Genomic DNA, 18,202 nt, shown 5'->3' on the forward strand with positions numbered 1-18,202 from the left:
ATCTTAGTCAGAGGGTGCTGTTAGCTACACCCAAAGCCCGGTGTAAATCAGGTGTGTTCTGGGAAGCCTGGGTGCACTGTCACCCCACCTGCACCCCGCACATGCCTCAGGGCCTGAACTGAGCTTGCTGGGGGTGGCTGGCAGCTAGGAAGGCGGCAAGAGCGAAAGTCCCTCAAAGTGGAAGTGAAAGTCTCAGTTGTGTCCGACTCTCTGTGACCCCATGGAGTCCATGGAATTCTCCAGGCCAGAACACTGGAGTGGGTAGACGGTCCCTTCTCCAGGGGCTCTTCCCAACCCAGGGATGGAACCCAGGTCTCCCGCATTGCGGATGGATTTCTTATCAGCGGAGCCACCAGGGAAGCAAACTATCAAGCAAATGGTTGAAAATAAGGAAATGGAGATATTTTAATGCAAGAAAGATAACAGCATGGCACACTCCCCTCTGCCTGGGAATGTGCCTCTCCTGGGTCCCCAGGGCTGGGGGACGCCTGGCTTTCGGGCCCCCGCCCAACTGGCAGCCTGCCCTCCTGTTCCATGCATTACATTCAACTGCTGTCCCGGCTTCCAGGGGCCGCCGGCCTCCCACCTGGCTCTGTGTCCTTCCTGGGGGTCCTGTCTCTCCGCTCATGCCAGCACGGGGCTGGCCGACTCAGCAGGTCAGCGCCAGGTGGAGGAGACGGCTCCCTGTTCCCTCCGGAGACACGCCTGGCCCGGGGCTCCCTAACCCGGAGGATGGAGCACCCCCTGCCCCAGGCCGTTGAGGCGGCAGGGTGCCCCCCGCCCCTGGGGACCCGGACACCCCGCCCCGAGTCCCGCTCAGACGCGGCGGCGGCCCCGCCTCACAGCTGGTCCTCGTCCACCCAGACGGTCTTGCGCTGCTCCTCGGCGATCTTGTCTTTGACGACGCGCAGCAGCTCCTCCACGCTGCCCCACATGTCGGCCTCCACCGTGGCGTACAGGCAGGGCAGCGCCTCCAGCTCCTTCTCCTTCAGCCGGCACAGGCGCAGGAACTCGTCCTCCGTCTCGGGCCGGGGCAGCATCTTCCTGCAGACGTGGCGGGCGGGGAGAGGCATGGCTGGGCCAGGCTGAGGAGCATGGCTTGGCCGTGCCGTCCCGCCGCCCTCCCTGCTGTTTCTGCACCGCGTGTCCTGTGCCCTTTTAGCCTCTTCCTTAGGGAATTCTAAGAGGTGTGGACTTCTTTTTTTTAAATAGGCCCATTTTAATTTTTAATTGTGATCAAGTTCATAGAAAACAAAATCTCTCATCTTGATTATTTTTAAGGGTCCGGTTCAGCAGTAGTTAAGTGATTCATATCGATGTGCTTCTATCTCCGTAACTTTTTCATGTAAAACTGAAACTCTGTGCATTAAATCATCCCTCCCCACTCTCTCTCTCAGCCCCTGGCACCTAACCTCCCACCCACCCACCCACCTTCTACTTTCTGTCTGCATCTGACTTCCTGAGGGCCCTCGGACAAGCGGAATCGTGCAGCAGTTGCCTTTCTGTGTCTGGCTTATTTCACCGAGCATCATGTCCCACCCGGCCTGGTGTGGTCCGGGCCTGGCCTCACTGTGGTGGGTCTGCTCCGGAGGTGTTGGCTTCCCAGACCACCTGGGGCGCCTGATGCTCACCCTCCCAGCAGTGTGTGTGTGTGTGTGTGTTACCGTCTTCATTGTTGGGGGCGAGGGCCATGTCCCCCGGCCTGGGACCAGACACCAAAGGGATGTTCAGGGGGTGGGGGTGTGCCGGACACAGCCAGCTGCTCTCTCTGGGGACACCAGAGCCTGGGGAGTGGGGGACCGGGGGCAGGGGTCCCGGAGCCCTACCGGAACTTCTTGATGTTCTTCTCCGACACGCGGACGAAGAGCACGATGGGGTAGATCCGGGACTTGATCAGGTCTCTGGTGCAGCTGATTCCTGCCTCCAGCAGGCAGTGCTTGTTCTGCGGGCACAGCGGCCGGCGGTCACCGGGGGCCCACCGCCCTGCCAGCCCACCCGGGCGCCTGGGGCAGAGCTGGGGCGAGCTCAGTGGGACTGCCACAAACTGAGCATGCCGGTGGAACCAGCCCCCAGGTCCAGCGGCAGAGATGGCCATCGCCCGGCCCCCACGCCCTTCCGGTCACCGCTCCCCCCAGCACAGCTGCTCCTGGACTTCTAACAGCACAGATTCTTGAATGCAATCTCCTCTGCGGCTGAAACGATCTCACTTCCAACCCTGCCCACCGTTTCCCATCCACCCCGGCTGTCAGAGTTCCCTGAGCTTTAATATCCAACAAACTGTTCAAGGCTGGCTGACGGCTCTGCTCGAGCTCTGATCAGTGTGACAAGGCGGCAGGGAGCAGGAGTGACCGTCAGCTGGACGGCATAATTCAGAGTTCCTGGCTGGACGCCTGCTCCTGCCACCCCCAGTCACTGCCCCAGAGAGGCCGAGAGCCCCGCCTTAGTTCAGACCCAGATTGAGGAAGAACTCTGTGCTCAGGGCCGGCCAGAGTCGTAAAGCCTGGGTCCAGAAGATTCCAAACGGCCTGTAGACCGCTTTCCTGCACCACTGCCAAGAACACCCCTGATGGCCCATCTTCCCGGTTTGGAGAACAGGGTCCCTGTTGCCCGCTTGCTCGCTGCCTCTGGCCCCTGTTATCAGAGCCAGGCACATACACATCCCAGAACAACGCGGACCAGAGGACCAGGAAGCCACCAGACAGAGAAAGGGGAGGGCTCCCCAGTGACCCAGAGGTGAAGAATCTGCCTGCCAGCGCAGAAGAAGGGGTTCGATTCCTGGTCCGGGAGGATCCTACATGAGCCTGCGCTCTAGAGCCCGGGAACCGAAACCACTGACGCCCAGGTGCCCTAGGGCCAGTGCTCTGCGAGAAGAGAAGCCATCGCAGTGACAAGTCAGGGCACTGCCACTAGAGAAAAGCCTGCACAGGCCTGAAGGCCCAGCACAGCCAATAAATGAACGAAAATAGAGACATAAAATTACTGAAAAAAAAGAAAGAAAGAGAAGGAGGTTCCAAATGTAAGTGCCTGTCAGAGCCGGAGAGCAGGGCTTGGAGGAACCTGCACGTGGCAGAGGCACTGGGGACGAGGTTCACCGGGCTGGGGGCGGGGGAGGGGAGCAGGTCTGCACACCCCCAGCCCCGCCAGCCTCCAGCCCGCCTCACCTTGGCCGCCACGGCCTCGATGTGGGCGGGGACCACGCACTCGAAGGTGTTGGGGTTCTTCTCCCGCCAGTGGATGATGGTTTCCGTCTTCTGCTTCCTGAGGAACTCGTCTCTCGTAACGACATCTGTGGGAGGAGAGGCCGATCCTGAGGGCAGTTCGGGTCCACTGTCCCCTCCGGGCTCTGCCCTGCTTCCTGGGCTCCACGGAGCTGCCTGTCGGGTCCCTTTCTGCCACATTTAGACCCTGAGGCTTCTCAACTGAGGGCAAGGTCAGGGCCGCACTCTACACTCTCCATGGCAGCCCACTGTCGGCGCCCTTCCAGCTGCTCTGGAGCCCTGGATGGAGGGGGAGGGGGAGGGGAAAGAAGGGGGAGGAGGGCGGGGGGGAGGTGGGGGCGGGGCTTCCTGAGGGGGCTCACCCGGCTTGCACATGGTGAACTCCATGGCGCCCCCGGAGTTGAGCAGCTTCTGGACCAGCGCCTTGGCCAGCATGGTGGGCGTGAAGAGGACTGGCCGGCGGCGCTCGCAGTAGAAGGCACGCACCAGGCTGTAGGGGATCAGGCTGAGGTTCCTGCCCAGCTCGCTCTCTGGGTCCAGCTCTGGGAGGGGGCAGGCAAGGGCTGGTTATGGCTGGGCCGGGGCACCTGGGGACCCTCCTCCCAGCCCCACAGAGCCTTGAAAACCATTTGGGGGTTGGGGGAGGGATGTCAGGGGCTAGTTCTTAAAAGCACTGCACACAGTGACTCACGCCCGAGGCGCAGGATGGCCTTCCACCACCATGGGAGTTTAGGCCTGACCTGGGGGTCGGGCCCTGTTTTGGGAGCTGGGGTGAGAGTGCTGGGCCAGGCAGACAGACGGCCCAGCCCACGGACCAGGAGGGGCGGTAGTGGCGGAAGGCAGATAGAAAGCCTGGAACACACTCCCAGCGCTCAGCTCTCCAGGGAGGGCCTTGGACTGAGGCTGGACTGCAGAGGCGCCCCAGCCCCAGGAGGCGGGTGGGAGGGCTGGGCCCCACCAGCAGGGCCTGCCCTGGGGGACTGTGCACGGAGCGGCCTCTTGCAGGCTTTAGGATAAATGGCAGGAGGCGCTCAGACGGGAATCAGTAAGTAAAGGCTCCGTAGCAAACAGCTCCAATCAACATGGGCGTCTGGGCTATGGTTTTTCAGCAGCCATATCACGTACAGATGCTGGACCATAAAGAAGGCAGAGCACCAAAGATTGATACTTTTGAACTGTGGCTCTGGAGGAGACTCTTGAGAGTCCCTTGCACTGCAGGGAGATCCAACCAGTCCATTCTAAAGGAAATCAGTCCTGACTATTCATTGGCAGGACTGAAGCTGAAGCCGAAACTCCAATACTTGGGCCACCTGATTCGAAGAACTGACTCACTGGAAAAGACCCTGATGCTGGGAAAGACTGAAGGCGGGAGGAGAAGGGGACGACAGAGGATGAGATGGCTGGATGGCATCACCGAGTCAATGGACATGAGTTTGAGCAGAGTCTGGGAGAGGGTGAAGGGCAGGGAGGGCTGGGGTGCCGCAGTCCGTGGGGTCACAGAGACTCAGGACTTGGGGACTGAACAATCACGACTGAGCCCCAGCTGCAGGGGGCACGAGTGACAGGACGCCGCCCGGGGGCTGTCGGTCCTCCCGGCCACGCCAGGGCGGCTCCTCCCTGGGTGGCACAGCCCCACTCTCGGGGACCCGCTTGGCCCGCCCAGACCCCGGGGCTGCCCAGTGTCGGGCACACCTTCCTGCTTCTCGGTCAGGAGCTTCGTGGCATCCAGCGAGGCCCGGCCCAGGCCGCCCCGCGGGCTCCCCGAGACGATCCGCACCCGCTCATGGCTGTTCATCCGTTTGTATTTGTTCTCAGACCTGCTGACGAACTGGGGACAGAGGGGAGGGAGTGGGGACGGCCCGGCCCGGCGCGGGAGGCCTCCGCTCAGACCCCAGCGCTGCCTCAGGGCCTGGGCCCTCCCCCGGAAGACAGGGGACACCTAGCAGGCGGCACAAGTTCTTCAGCTGTCTGGGACGCTGTCAGTGGGCAAGCAGGTGGATAAACGTCCACGCCCGCTTTCCTGGCTGGACGAGACCTGCCGGGGCACTGGTCCCAGGCAGGCCCTCATTGGACACCCCCCCCGCAATCCCAACCACACCTGGGGGTCCGCAGGCACTGCAGGGCCTGGTGGGCTCTGGCTGCCTAAGGCCCGTGTCTGGGAGCCCCCATTGGCAGGACCGGCCACAGACGGCCCACCTGGAGGGAGGGTTCAGGTGACATCACCTCCCTCCTCGGGGTCCCCGAGTCTTCTGGGGGGTGCCTGCGCCCGGCTACGACTCAGAATGGAGTCCCAGAGGGCGGGAAGGGACGCCCCACAGCGGGCACTGCTCTGAATCCCTTCCCGCCCTCCCTCTGCAGGGAGGAAAGGCCAGGGTGCTGGGCTGTCAGCCCCACTTGGTTGCTAACCGGCCTTTGAGCAAGTCACCCCGAAGCTCAGGGCTGTGGCCCTGCCTGATGTGCGGGCACAGTAACGCGTGGTCTCATGTGGTCCTGTCTCCTGGGGTGACTCTGACCTCACCAGGGCGCCCCTCCACCTCCGTGTCTTTCTGCTACCTGTCTGCCTCTACCTGGGCTTCGGGGTCACACCGTCAACCATTTCTCTGGGCTTCCTTTCTTCCAACACGAGGGCGGAGCGGTGCAGTGCCACGCCGGCTCCACGGGGGCCTAACTAGCACAGTGCCAACTCAGGAACGGCCTCGGCTTTTGCCGACCAGCAATAGAGAAAAAGGCTGCACAGATGCTTACGTTTGTGTGAGATCACTTCTGAATATGCCACCCATAGGCTGTTCATCGTTCCTCGTATAATGATCCACACCCCCCCCCAAAAAAAAACCTTTTAGAATCAAGTATGAGGGAAAAATTCTTTCACAAAAAGCTAAAATGCTTTGGCGTCAGATAAGAGTTAAAGAATCTGCAGGAAATCCCCTTTCTCCTGGGCTACTGGGATGCTCAGAGATGAGTTTAATGCTGAATCTGACGGAATAAACTGACTGGGATCTCTGGAAGGTCTGTCTTTCCTCCTGACTTTTCTATGAATATCTGAACAGCTAAGTCCAAGCTTCTTTCAGCCCGAAGCGTGCTCCATCTTTTATGAACACGTGGTCTGCTTCCTACAGGCACAGAGTCGTCCCCCCGACCCCGTCACTGTGAGGATGAAGCGGGGCAGGAGACGTGAGGCGCGCTGGACGCACAGCCTCTGCTTCTCGGCAGGGATAGGGCAGGGCCGTGACAAGCGGTGCAGGTGCCGAGAGGCCTGCAGGTGCTGAGCGCTCTACCTGAAGGAGCTGGCCGAACAGGAAGCTTGCTCGGGAGAGGCGGGGACTGACGCGGGGGTCCGTGGTGGGGAGCGGGTCTTCGGGCTGCAGGGTGTTCTGAAACCAGTGATCAACTGGTCAGAGCCACCCACGGGCTGCTGAGAGCAGGAGACAGTCCCCCTCCTGCCCAGCCCCACCCTGGGCAGACGCGGGAAGGCGCTCGGCATGGATCAAAACATCCCGGACGTGGGAGCGAGCTCAGGGGGTAAGAGGGGCCTGGGGACTTGTTCCAGCAGAGACCGTGGCTGGGTGAGGGCACAGACGTGGGGCTCCTTCTGGGGGGCCCCCTTTTCCTGAGGAACCCGGGCCCCTGCGGTCCATCATCCCAGGCAGACTGGTGGCTCCTGCCTGGCATCCGGTCCAGAAAGGCCCCGGGAGGTGGGGCGACAGTGGCGGGGCACGGGTGACCTACCCGGAGGGCTCGCAGCGTGTGGTGGGCCGTGTCGGCCTCCTCCCGGCTGCCCCGGTGCATCAGGCGCTGCAGCTTGACCAGGAGGAGCTGCTGGGCCCTGGGGAGGCAAGGGGAGGGCAGAGCCTCAGGGGCTGGACCCGGGGAAGCCGGCCGGGGCCTGGCCGGGGCAGGGGGCTCTCTGCAGGCTGTGAGCTCTGAGCCCAGGGAGGACTGGGCACTGAGCATCTGGGCCTTAACCCTCTCAGGCACTGACTCATCCTGGTGCCCGGGTAAAGGCGCTTAACTTCTCTGAGCCTCAGTTTCCTCATCTGTAAACTGGGTCTACTCTTGCTGGCCTTGCAGGGCTGGCCAGGGCAACAGAGCTGGAGTCTGTTGATAATTTACAGGTGCCTGGGACGTCTGACCTGGAGAAGGCAATGGCACCCCACTCCAGTGTTCTTGCCTGGAGAATCCTAGGGACGGGGGAGCCTGGTGAGCTACCATCTGTGGGGTCGCACAGAGTCGGATACGACTGGTGCGACTTAGCAGCAGCAGCAGCAGCAGGGACGTCTGACCAGGGGGAAAATGATGCTCAGCCCTTGGCGGCTGCTGCTGTGTAATTACGGAATGATGTTGGGGAGGTGGGAGATGGAAAAGCACAAACTCAGGCTCTAAGTGTCCAGCAAGGATGGAAAGAGGGTGCTCTGGGATTTGGTGGAGCAGCAGGATTTAAGAAAACAACATCCACGGAGGCAGTTGCTGTTTAGTTGCTAAGTCGTGCCTGACTCTCTGTGACCCTATAGACTGTAGCCCGCCAGGCTCCTCTGTCCATGGGATTCTCCAGCCAAGAATACTGGAGTGGGTTGCCATTTCCTTCTCCAGGGGATCTTCCCAAGCCAGGGACCGAACCCACATCTCCTCCATTGGCAGGCGGGTTCTTGATCACTGAGCCACCAGGGAAGCCCTTCTGGAGGCAGAGAGGGCTTCACAGAGGGAATTGCGGCAGGGGGCGGTCACCGGTCAGCAGGCAAAGGCTGCCCCGTGAGCCCCTCAGCCCCGCCAGTCCTGGCCTCACCGGCTGTAGCTGGGGATGGTGCCCATGTCCAGGTCGTGGTCCGTGAAGGGGTCGACACGCGCACACAGCCACTCGTGCTTGTCCTGGTACATGGTGTCGCGGACGTGCACGACGTCGTCGCACTTCAGCGACATGGAGCAGGCGTCCAGCTGGCTGGAGATGTTCAGGTTCAGCCGGATGTAGAAGGAGTCCCCTGACGTGATCAGGCCCTCCTCCATGTCCTTCAGCAGCTTCCGGTACCCTGCGGGAGGAACGGGGGGTTCAAGCTGTCAGCGGAGGGCCTCCTGCTGCCGGGCCACCCCCGGAAGACGCTCCGGGGTGCGGTCCCCCCAGGGTTCACGTCCTCCCTGAGAAGTGAGCAGCTGAGTCACTGGTGGGCTTCCCTCTTTGTCTCAGCTGCCAAGAAGCTCAGGGCGAAATTTTGTGCCCAAGTTGCAACAAAGCTAGGAAGCTGGTGGGGGCGCTGGGTGGCCTACCCGGAGGGCCTTCAGATGTGCTATGATCTCCATGTCCCTGAGCAGCCATACACCAGGCTTATCATATTTTCTTTAATGGAAGCCTAACTTATATGCAGAAAACCCCATCGTCCTTAAGTATTCGGCATGATGGATTTCCACAGGTGTCTGCGCCTGGGTAACCACCGCTCGGAAGCCTGGGGGGTAACCACCACGCCGCCTGCCGGCACATGGTCAGCTCTGCCTCACGTCGCATAACTGGAAGCAGGCTCCCTGTGCGCCGCCACCCCGGGGGATGTCCTTGTCGTCGCCGTGGAGCGTGCCGCGGGCTGCTGCGGCCTCCCCTCTCTGGTGTGCAGTCTGTACCGCCTCCAGCGTCTGGCTATCATGGGCAGCTCCGCGACGAGCGCTCGCACGCCTCTGTGGCTGCGTGTACTCATTTCCCTTGACCGAGTGCACAGAAGCCGAATCTCCAGGTCGCTGAAGGTATGTTTAGCTTTAGTGCACGTGTGTGCGCTCAGCTGCGTCCGACTCTTTGCGAACCCAGGGACCGTAGCCCACCAGGCTCCTCTGTCTATGGGATTTTCCAGGCAAGGATACTGGAGTGGGTGCCACGCCCTCCTCCAGGGGATCTTCCCGACCCAGGGACTGAACCTGCATCTCTTCCATCTCCCGCACTGCAGGCGGATTCTTTATCGTTAGGCCACTGGGGAAGCCCACACTTAGCCTGAGTGAAAGTGCAGTGCAAAGTACAAGTCACTCAGTCGTGTCCGACTCTTTGTGATGCCGTGGACTATATAGTCCACGGAATTCTCCAGGCCAGAATTCTGGAGTGGGTGGCCTTTCCCTTTGCCTGAGTAGATAGTGCCAAATGGTCTTCCCAAGTGGTAAGACCACGGCTCGTGTTTTAAACCTTAGTTAACACTTTTGTCCTTTAGTGTAAAATTTTATGAATGCTTTGGAAGGAAGCAGGGCATAACGCCATGAATACAATAAATGCAGTAAACTTTCAGCGAACGTCCAAGGCATAAATCCATAATATAAATCCTGAAATCGGCCCCACATGCAGAGAGCCGGAACATAGCAGAAGCTAAAACAGTCCTAACATCCAGGCCCTGAAGGAGCTCGCCAAATGCCCGCACCTCACACGCCAGGGAGACTCAGGCCAGGAGGCCTATCTGATCGTGTCTCTTGGGGACACGGGGGTCCCCACTTGGGCCCTTCCCACCACCCTGGTTGGAAGTAACACCAACCCCACCTGGGAGGACAGGCCCTCCGAACGGAATCCTGCCGGAGGGAATGCTTTCTCTGCAGGGCTCTGCTGCTACAAAGCCAGGGGCGCACCTCACCCTGCATTGTGACCCTGGGGCCGGCAGGCAGGGCCGTGCCCGGAGACTTGCTGCTGGACTGGGATGCCAGGCCTGGCAGAGTGGAGGAGCCTGCCTGCCCACCCGTGGGAGCAGGAGGCTGGCATCATGTTTGGGGTCAGAGCATCATTACCATCTTCTGCATGGACCCGGCACTGCCAGGAAGGAGCGCGGGCAGGCAGGCGGCAGTGGGGAACAGCTAGAGTGGCTATTTATGCTCTGTTGAAACATTCATGAGCCCTGGCGGTTAAAAATAAGATCCAGCTGCAGAGATAATCACGCAGGAAAAAAACCCAGAGGTGAGAACGGGAACTCAGAGTTTGGGAGGGAGAAGACACTGCCCAGGAGGGCCGCGGGCCACACAAGATGCGGGGCGAGGCCGGGCTGTCTTGGCCGCGGTGTGGCTCAGCGGACCTGCTGGTGCTGGAGTGGCCACCCCAGAGTCAGCGTCCACGTCAAGGTTGGGAGGCCCGAGAGAAGAAGCAAACCTCAGCCTGGCAGGGAAGTGGGGGCCGGCCAGGCAGTGACGCGGCCGTCGGCCAGCAGTCTGCTTGGGGCTGGACATGCTGTCTTCCACTGAGAGCGGGTCAGCGGCCCAGGGAGGTCAGAGCAGTGTGCGCATGCGGGTCTCCACGTCTGCCCTTCCCCGCTCGCTGCCCCGCAGCTGCCCTGCTGGGTCCTCGGGACCTCCCGCAGACCTCCCGCAGAGCAGGCGCGGCGCGGGGCGGCCCGGGCCCTCACCTTCCTGGTTGGCCTTGTAGTGCAGTGTGACGGGGCCGCTGCACCGCTGGATGGTCCAGCGCGCCTCCTCCTTCGTGCACGCGTCCAGGGGGACACTCTGCCTCTCACCTCTGATGCAGCCTTCCAGCTGGGCGTCAGAGACACGGCGTCTGGCTCGGGCTCCGCGGCGAGGCGGGCAGAGCCGCGAGGGCGAGGCTGCCGCACCCACCCGCGAGCAGAAGCCCCCTCCCCGGCGAAGACCGGCTCAGCGCTGCCGCGGGCAGGAAGCCCCCCACGGAAAGCGGTTCCCGTGCCTCCCGTCCACCGCCCGGAGCGTGCGCGTGCGTGCGCACAGGCTCTAGAAACATTCGAGCCAAAAGTGGAGGAGAGACGGGCCCAGACAGGGGGCTTCCGGCAGGAGCTGACGGGCCTGCCACCTCCCCACCCCTGTCTCCAGGCCAGGCATCCTTGGCTCAGTGGACATGGGCTGGCGTCCCTGTGCCGTCAGCAGCAGGTGTGCAGAGGCCACAGAGCTGCCACCTCCCGGGCCCCCAGCCCCCTCACCAGCAGCAACTGGTGGCCCTCACGGAGGCCGGCCTTCTCGGCCAGGGAGCCCGGCTTGACCGAGTGGACGAAGCTTCCGCTGGCGTTGCCCCCGAGCAGGCTGAGCTGGGAGATGAGACTGTCGCCGCTGAGCGTGGTGTGCTGCACGGAGAGCCCGGGCCCCCGCACGTGGCCCACGGATGTGACCGACGGCCGGAAGGGTCTGGGGCAGGAGAGAAGACGGGGGAGGCAGCTGGGGTCAGGACCCCGGGCCGGGACACCCAGCGGGGGCCCAAGTCGCAGCAGCAGACACCTTGGAGAAACTGGAGAGCGGCTCCCACGGTGAGGGCACGGACCAGGAGCAGGGGCCGAGGGGACTCTGCCGCCGTGAGCCTGGCGTCACACGCACCGCGGCTGAGTGCACATCAGGTGTGACGGCTGGCCGCCCCTCCCTCCTCGCACCCCGGCAGGCCCAGGGCACAGCTCACCGGGTTTCAGAGAGTCACCACTGGGCCTGGGCCCAGTGGGACATGGGAGTCGTGTTCCTGGTCTCCACCAGGCAGTGTGACCCCCGGCCAGCCCCTTCCTCTCTGGGTCTGAGGAGGGGTCAGGGGAAGTCATTCCCAACTCTGGGACCCTGTGATCCCCAGACTGATTCTAGAGTCCAGTCTAGGAACGTGGACGATCCCCTTTGCGGGGATCCAGGGGCAAGCAGCCGTCACCTCCTCCCCGCCCCCACCTCAGCCTCCCCTGTCCCGCGGCCCTGGTACCTTTCTAAAGAGAACTTCCTAAACATGAGGTTGACCTGTTCCAGGTCGTAGGCGTCCAGGCCTTCAGACTGGTGGGAGGAGGAGGAGGAGTGGATGGAGGGGGGTCCGAAGGAGCACCGCTCGTGACTGTCATCTGTGAAGGACAGACGGACTCTCAGGCCCCCGAGTGGACCCCGGGGCAGGGGGATGGCCCCTGGGCTTGCTGGGATGGCCACGGGGGTCAGGCCGGGTACTCCTGCCCCTGCTCCCCACTGCCTGCCTGCCTCCTGGGAAATTCCCCCACCCCCCACACCGATGAGGGAGCTTGGGGAGGGGGCAGCCTCAGTCAGCTGGTGCCTGAGGCCCTGGGGCGTCGAGGGTCCAGTCCTGGCAGCCCCTTCGGCACAGCCATTCCCCTGCCTCCAGGCGGAGACTCTGGAAAGGGGTCTCTATCAGCAGGCACTTGTTTGACTTCTGTTATCGGTGTGCATGCATGTGTGCTAAGTCACTTCAGTCGTGTCCGACTCTTTTCAGGCTCTATGGACCATAACCCGCCAGGTTTCTCTGTCCATGGGATTCTCCAGGCAAGAATACTGGAGTGGGTGGCCATTTCTACCTCCAGGGGATCTTCCCCGCCCAGGGATCGAACCAGCATCTCTTGTGTCTCCTGCATCGGCTGCTGGGTTCTTTACTGCTAGTGCCACCTGGGAAGCCCTTCAAATCGGGGCCCGTGTTTTCATTTGGAGTCCTCAGGTCTCACCACCACCTACTGCCTCGATGGGGTTAGGGTGGGGCTGCAAGAGCAGTGTCTGAGGTAGGAAGCCCCCTCTCCTCCCAGCTCAGTGGGACCCCGACCCCCTGTGGGGGAAGATACCCGCCCTGCACAGCTCAGGCCGCCTGGGTGGGAGAGCCGCAAGCCTTGCCCTGCTCCTGGCCGATAACAAAGGCCGCTCTGCAGAGGGAATTCGTCCCGATGCTGCAGAACGCTTTGGACTGCTGCCCAGAGCTCTCTCCCCAGCTCTCCCCTCTGCAAACTCGAGTTCTTCCCATTACCCCGCCTCGATTAGGTGCTGACCTCTCTTTAACATTTGATAGCTTCTGATGGTCCCCAATTAAGGACAGCCACTAATCTTTCACTTTATCTGCTGGCAGCCGGAGCTGGCGAGGGGGTGAGGGTAGGCTGGGGTAGCCCTGGAACTGAGGGGGCTGGCGGGCTACACCTGGAGGATTCTGAGCCAGGCTCCAGGCTGCCAGCTCCGGAGGCGCCGGGGAACATGGCTGGCAGCCCAAGGCCACTGCCTGAGACGCCGGACCCTGCTTGCTCCTCTCCGCCCTGTCCCTCTGGTTAGGAGCTCAGGTTCTGCAAACCTGCCATGGTCTCCCCACTGGGTCACAGCTGCAGCACCACGGTCTGTGCCACGGCAAGAACTCAGAGACACTTGGAACAGGGCCTGGCGAGGCTGGGGGCCTGGACATGTGCTGGGCCTCCCCGCTGTACAGGGCGCAGGCTGGAGCTGCGAGCAGCTTATCACTCCGGGTGATGGAGCCCTTGTGCCTGGCTCTGCGTGGCATGTGCCGGGCCATGGGGATACCGCCCCCATCATAAAGCTCTGCCCGGGTGCTGGTTCAGGGCGACTGCACCCCCAGGCTCCCCGGCACTCGCCTGCCCCACGCCCACAATTTAGGGGGTGAAAACCAGCCTTCACAGTCACCTCATCTCCATCCCAGGGCCCTGGACCCCACACCCGCCACTTGTCTTGCTGAGGTGGATTAACGGCTTAATTTACGCCTGGACTCTTAAGAGAACCCCCCACCTCCAGTCCACCCTCTAGCATGCTGCTCCTGGGTCCCCCTAAGACTCTGCTTCTCCAATTGCACCCATGAGGACAAAAGCAGGTGGGCAAACAGCTGCTGACAGGCACTGGGAAGGACCACGGTGCCTGGCCACAATTGCGGGAGCTGCTTTCTTAAAAGCACAGACCTCACTGATTCTGCACTCAGCACTGGCGTGCTTTCCCGTCCACAAAACAGAGGCCGGGCTCCCAGGGCGCATCCCGGCTCAGGGGCCTCTCCTCCGTGTGCCCTCTCGGAACCTGCTCTGTGCACGTCTCCTAAGGCCCTTCCGTGTGCGAGGCCCGCCCCAGGTCAGGACCCGGCCGAGTTGGCCTCCGCGCTTGTAAGGCCGCTCAGACCCGCAGAGCACCCACCATCGAGGTCTAAGGCGTCGAAGCCACCGCTATCGTTGTCTTCTTCAAGTGTGCTGTAAGACACAATGGGGAGGGGCGGGGGCTCTCCTGATTGTATGCAGGTGGTCACGGGAGAGGGAAGCTTCCGGAATGTTCCGGCGGTGCGAGGGGCTCTGGTTCTGAGAGGGCAAGAGGGGCAGGAGAGGGGGCTCGGGGGGCGCGTGGAGGGCTCTGTGCCACGCGAGGCCTGAACGTGGCTGGGTGCCCGGCCGGGAGGGCAAGGTGGCCCTGGAGCCTGCAGAGGCCCCGGTAGCGGGGGTGAGGGTGACTCTGAAGGGCTGGGGAGCACAGTGCCCGGCGGCCCCATCTGCCACGCCACACTCACTCCTCTGCCTGGACGCAGAGGGCTTAGCACCATTTATATAAAAAGGGGGCCGCCTGGCGTGACGGGCCCGGGACAGCGCATTCTCCGTCAGACGGGGCTGGCGGGCGTGTGGTGTGTGTTGGACTCCTCTGTTGCTCCCCTGGGGGCCCGGTGGACTAATGAGGCCCACGCCAGGTCACGGGCAGAACCCAAGACGGACATGCGGTCCCACCGGCCACGCCTGGCTCTGGCCCTTCCGGGCACCACCGCCAGCCTCTGACTCAGAACGTAAGACACTAAATACCCGGCTGACGAGGCACGTCTGGATGCCCAGGTGCTATCCCTACTGTGGTCTCCTCCCTGGGGACACTGACGGTCAGGAAGGAGGAGAGGGAGGGGGCGTCCCCAGGGTCTCTCCCTTTTTGGGCAGAAAAAGCCACACTCTGGAACCACAGGATGGAGGCATCTGATTTCTGGGTTCAGTTCAGTTCAGTTCAGTCGCTCAGTCGTATCCGACGCTCCGCGACCCCATGAATCACAGCACGCCAGGCCTCCCTGTCCATCACCAACTCCCGGAGTTCACTCAGACTCATGTCCATCGAGTTGGTGATGCCATCCAGCCATGTCATCCTCTGTCGTCCCCTTCTCCTCCCGCCCCCGATCCTTCCCAGCATCAGAGGGCAAAGTGGCATAGATTTCATCATTCGCTGGCTACAAGGGTGACCCTGTGGAAGCCATCTCCCTGAGGCCTCAGGCTGCTCATCTGTAACACCGGCACCCTCCTGCCTGGGTTTCCAGCTTTCCCGGAGGCCAGCTGAGTCAGCCAGTGCCGAGCAGCACAGCAGCACTGGGAAAAAGCCTCACCCCCTCCCTCGACCCGTCACCCACCTCCTATGAGGCGCGTCTTCTTTGTACCGTCTGACGATGGAGTCGTTTCCTGGGGGCTCAGCCGTGATTGACATGATACTGGAACGGCTCCGATGGGGCTGCTTCAAACACACACACATGCCGATGCGTTACGGGGAGCTGGATATTCATAGGCTGTGCCTCGGTGGGCATAAATATTATATACACGGGGACCAAATCTAACTCAGAGGCTCCACAGGCAGTGCGGGCCGGCAAGCCGGGTCTCGGCGGCGACCTTGGCTGAAGGCTGGTGCTCAGCCTGGGGCGGACAGAGCCGCAGGGCCCAGTGCCCATCTGCGCGTCCATCTGCTTACTGGTGGAGCGGGACAGGGGAGGCGGTGGGAATCTGAGGGGGGTGCCCTGCATGTGCCCGGCACAGGCTCAGCTCTGCCCCCAGGGTTGCCCGGCCGTGGGCACCTGCGCAGGAGGAGAGGGAGACCTCTGCTCGGTGGGGCGGGGGTCGGGGCATGGATGCCCTCGCAGACAGCGTGCCTGCTGCTGCAGGGTGACCCTGTGGGACAAGGCCTGCCGGCTCCCGGCAAGGGCTGCCTGAAATAAGAGCCTTGGATTTCTTCTCCCAGAGCTGCACTCAGACAGGAGTCATTCGTTATCAAATCTCTGCCTCCCCCAGGGCCTGATTTTGGAAGCTGAGCTGACAAGCTTCCCAGGGCTTCCCCTCGGGGTTAGAATTTCTGATGGCAGGCCTTCTGCTGCCTGGCCCTGGGGGTGGAAGGTGACACTGCCGTGGTTCGGGGACCCTGCCTGCCTCTCCCAGGTGGGCTGGAAGGAGGCCCGGGGTGCCCGGCTGGCCCTGCTCTGCCGTGGACGGTTCCAGCTGCTGCAGCCCCTGCTGGCCACCCCTCTCTGGCTGCCGGAGTCGCCAGGGGCTGAGGAGCGGTGGCGGGGTCTCCAGCTGCCTGTGCAATGCACCACAGTCCCATGGAGGCCCGTCTCTTCCTCCTACCAAGTGTTAAATTGGGAAAGGAGGCGGCAAGAAGCTGTAAATACATCGTGAGGCCGGGAAATGTCTTTAAACAAACACAAGGAGGCCTGGGCCACAGCCCTGGAAGAGGCAAGGAAGCGGGGCTGAGCCCGTGGAGGGGGTGAGGCCAGCTGGGGGGCCAGGGTACAGCAGGGGCGGCTTGGGCCACGTCCTGGGCCGGAAGCGGGGCTGCGGTGGGTGGGGCCCTTGCTCACCATCTTGGAGTAGGAGTTGGAGATGGGTAGGGACCGGGAGGAGCTGGGGCTGGCGTCCATGAAGTCCTCTTCCTGTCCCCTCCCTGTCCTCAGCGGGCCGGACAGGGGGCGTGGCGGGAGGAAGGAGAGGGAGAGGCTGTGAGAGCTCTGTGCCCTGGGGGCCGTCCCGTCTGGGTAGCGCGTCCTCCCGAGGGGACGGGTAGGAGGTGGACCCCTCCCCCCTCCCCCTGGAGGAACACCCCGCAGCCAGGTCTGGGGCGGCCTCGCCGAGGCGGGACGATGCCCTTTGTCCTGGGGACCGAGGTGGGCGTCCCCGCGGGTGCTCGGCGTGCAGCAGTGGGAACTGGGGCAGGAACTTGCCTGCCCGGACACCCGACACCAGAACAGACCCAGCCTTCCTCCCTAACCAGGCCAATGGGGAGCCAGGCTGATGGGAATCGGGGGGCTGCCTTCAGTGGGGTCCCCAGTGCCCCGTGCTCCTTTGGGGCTGTCTGAGGCCTTCGCACACCCCGTCTGGCCCCCGCCTCACAGGAGGGTGGTCAGCACCCCATCCGTGGCCCCACGCCCCGCTGTGTGTGTGTGTGTGTGCACGCGTGTGTATAGTCGCCACACACATGCAGCCTGTCAGTGTTCCCCCTGGGCCCAGGCCCCACACCAGGCAGCTGGCAGGGCTCCGTTCTGCCTGCACCCCTTTCCCGCTTCTTGGCGCAAGCTCCCTGTCTGCTTCCTGCAGGCCGCTCCTGGACAGGGTCCCTACCACACCAGGTGCGGCCCCCAGCTCAGGGCTCCCCCTCCCCCAGGCCCCCGCCAGGCCCGGCCCAGCGCTAGAACCCCCGGCTCCACTGCTCTCCTCAGGTGGATGAAGTCTGTGAACCGGGGCCTGGCCACGAGCCTCTGCAGGCCCCTGGGCATCTGGCGCCATCGGCTCTGCTCCGGGAGGCAGGGGGTGTGCAGCCCCGCGCGCTGTGCTGGCTGCACAGCCAGGCATCCGCTTCCGGCTCCGACCCGGGGGGCCGTGCCCAGCGGCCTCTCTCTCGCCCTTCCCGGCCCCTCTGTCTACATGCCCCCTTCTCGACGGGTCCTCCTCTGATCTCCTGCAACTGCTCTCGCAGCCGTCAGGGCGGCATTCCACCTCCTCATGGACGGCCCTGCCTGAGGCCCTGGGCTGGAAGAGTCTACGTGGACCGCTGGCACCTGGCTCACAGTGGGTACCCGGCTTACCCGGGGCAAACCCTCGCTGGCCAACTGTCACTCCAGGGTCACGCTGAGGGTGTGTGAGGGGGGGAGTCTGAGGACGGTGTGTCTCAGAAAACCAGGGGCTTACGGGAGAGCTGGGAGCCTCCCACGCCCGGGACTGTGTGGACAGGAGCAGTCCTCTGGCTGACTGGCCAGCAGCGCTAAATGCCAAGTTCAGGGGCTCCAGGCGGACCTGCGGGGAGGGGGCCTCAGACGTGATGTTTCCGTGGTCGGGGCTCCGGCCCCCTCCACCGACAGCGAATAGTAATGACCATCTGAACACCCTGCCACCCAGGGCCCCGGGGACCCCAAGACTCTCCCGGGCTAACTGATGCCCATGATGGGGAAACATGGACCAAGAGTCAGCGTGACTGACAGGACGGGGATCCGGGTGTCTCGCTAACCTTGAAAGTCTGATGTTCGCTTCAGGCTGATGGGGGACTTGGCTCTCTGCAGCTGAAAGAGACGGAGCAGAGGGAAA

At 62.8% G+C, this 18,202-nt stretch overlaps 1 protein-coding gene across 5 annotated transcripts in view; it reads right to left on the reverse strand.

Moving 5' to 3' along the window:
* Positions 1-490: 490 nt before the first annotated feature.
* CARD11 (caspase recruitment domain family member 11) overlaps positions 491-18,202 on the reverse strand; it is a 104,487-nt gene continuing 86,775 nt past the window's right edge. For 3 of the 5 annotated variants that reach the window (XM_055410405.2, XM_055410410.2, XM_055410406.2), the window contains exons 11-25: positions 18,126-18,177; positions 16,486-16,568; positions 15,271-15,371; positions 14,040-14,092; positions 11,854-11,986; positions 11,105-11,306; positions 10,562-10,688; positions 7,999-8,239; positions 6,945-7,041; positions 6,494-6,589; positions 4,911-5,046; positions 3,581-3,760; positions 3,162-3,286; positions 1,827-1,942; positions 491-1,044 (exon numbers count right to left, since the gene is read on the reverse strand). In XM_055410405.2, the coding sequence (XP_055266380.2) occupies positions 840-1,044; positions 1,827-1,942; positions 3,162-3,286; positions 3,581-3,760; positions 4,911-5,046; positions 6,494-6,589; positions 6,945-7,041; positions 7,999-8,239; positions 10,562-10,688; positions 11,105-11,306; positions 11,854-11,986; positions 14,040-14,092; positions 15,271-15,371; positions 16,486-16,568; positions 18,126-18,177 (1,947 nt within the window). In that variant the 3' untranslated portion in view covers positions 491-839. The remainder of the gene's footprint in view (positions 1,045-1,826; positions 1,943-3,161; positions 3,287-3,580; positions 3,761-4,910; positions 5,047-6,493; positions 6,590-6,944; positions 7,042-7,998; positions 8,240-10,561; positions 10,689-11,104; positions 11,307-11,853; positions 11,987-14,039; positions 14,093-15,270; positions 15,372-16,485; positions 16,569-18,125; positions 18,178-18,202) is intronic. The other 2 variants (XM_088832873.1, XM_055410409.2) reach the window with 2 other exon arrangements.

This window comes from Moschus berezovskii, chromosome 27 (genome assembly GCF_049115385.1).
Source record: "Moschus berezovskii isolate FMDL1 chromosome 27, NW_MosBer_1.0, whole genome shotgun sequence".
In the NCBI taxonomy this organism is placed as follows: Eukaryota; Metazoa; Chordata; class Mammalia; order Artiodactyla; family Moschidae; genus Moschus; species Moschus berezovskii.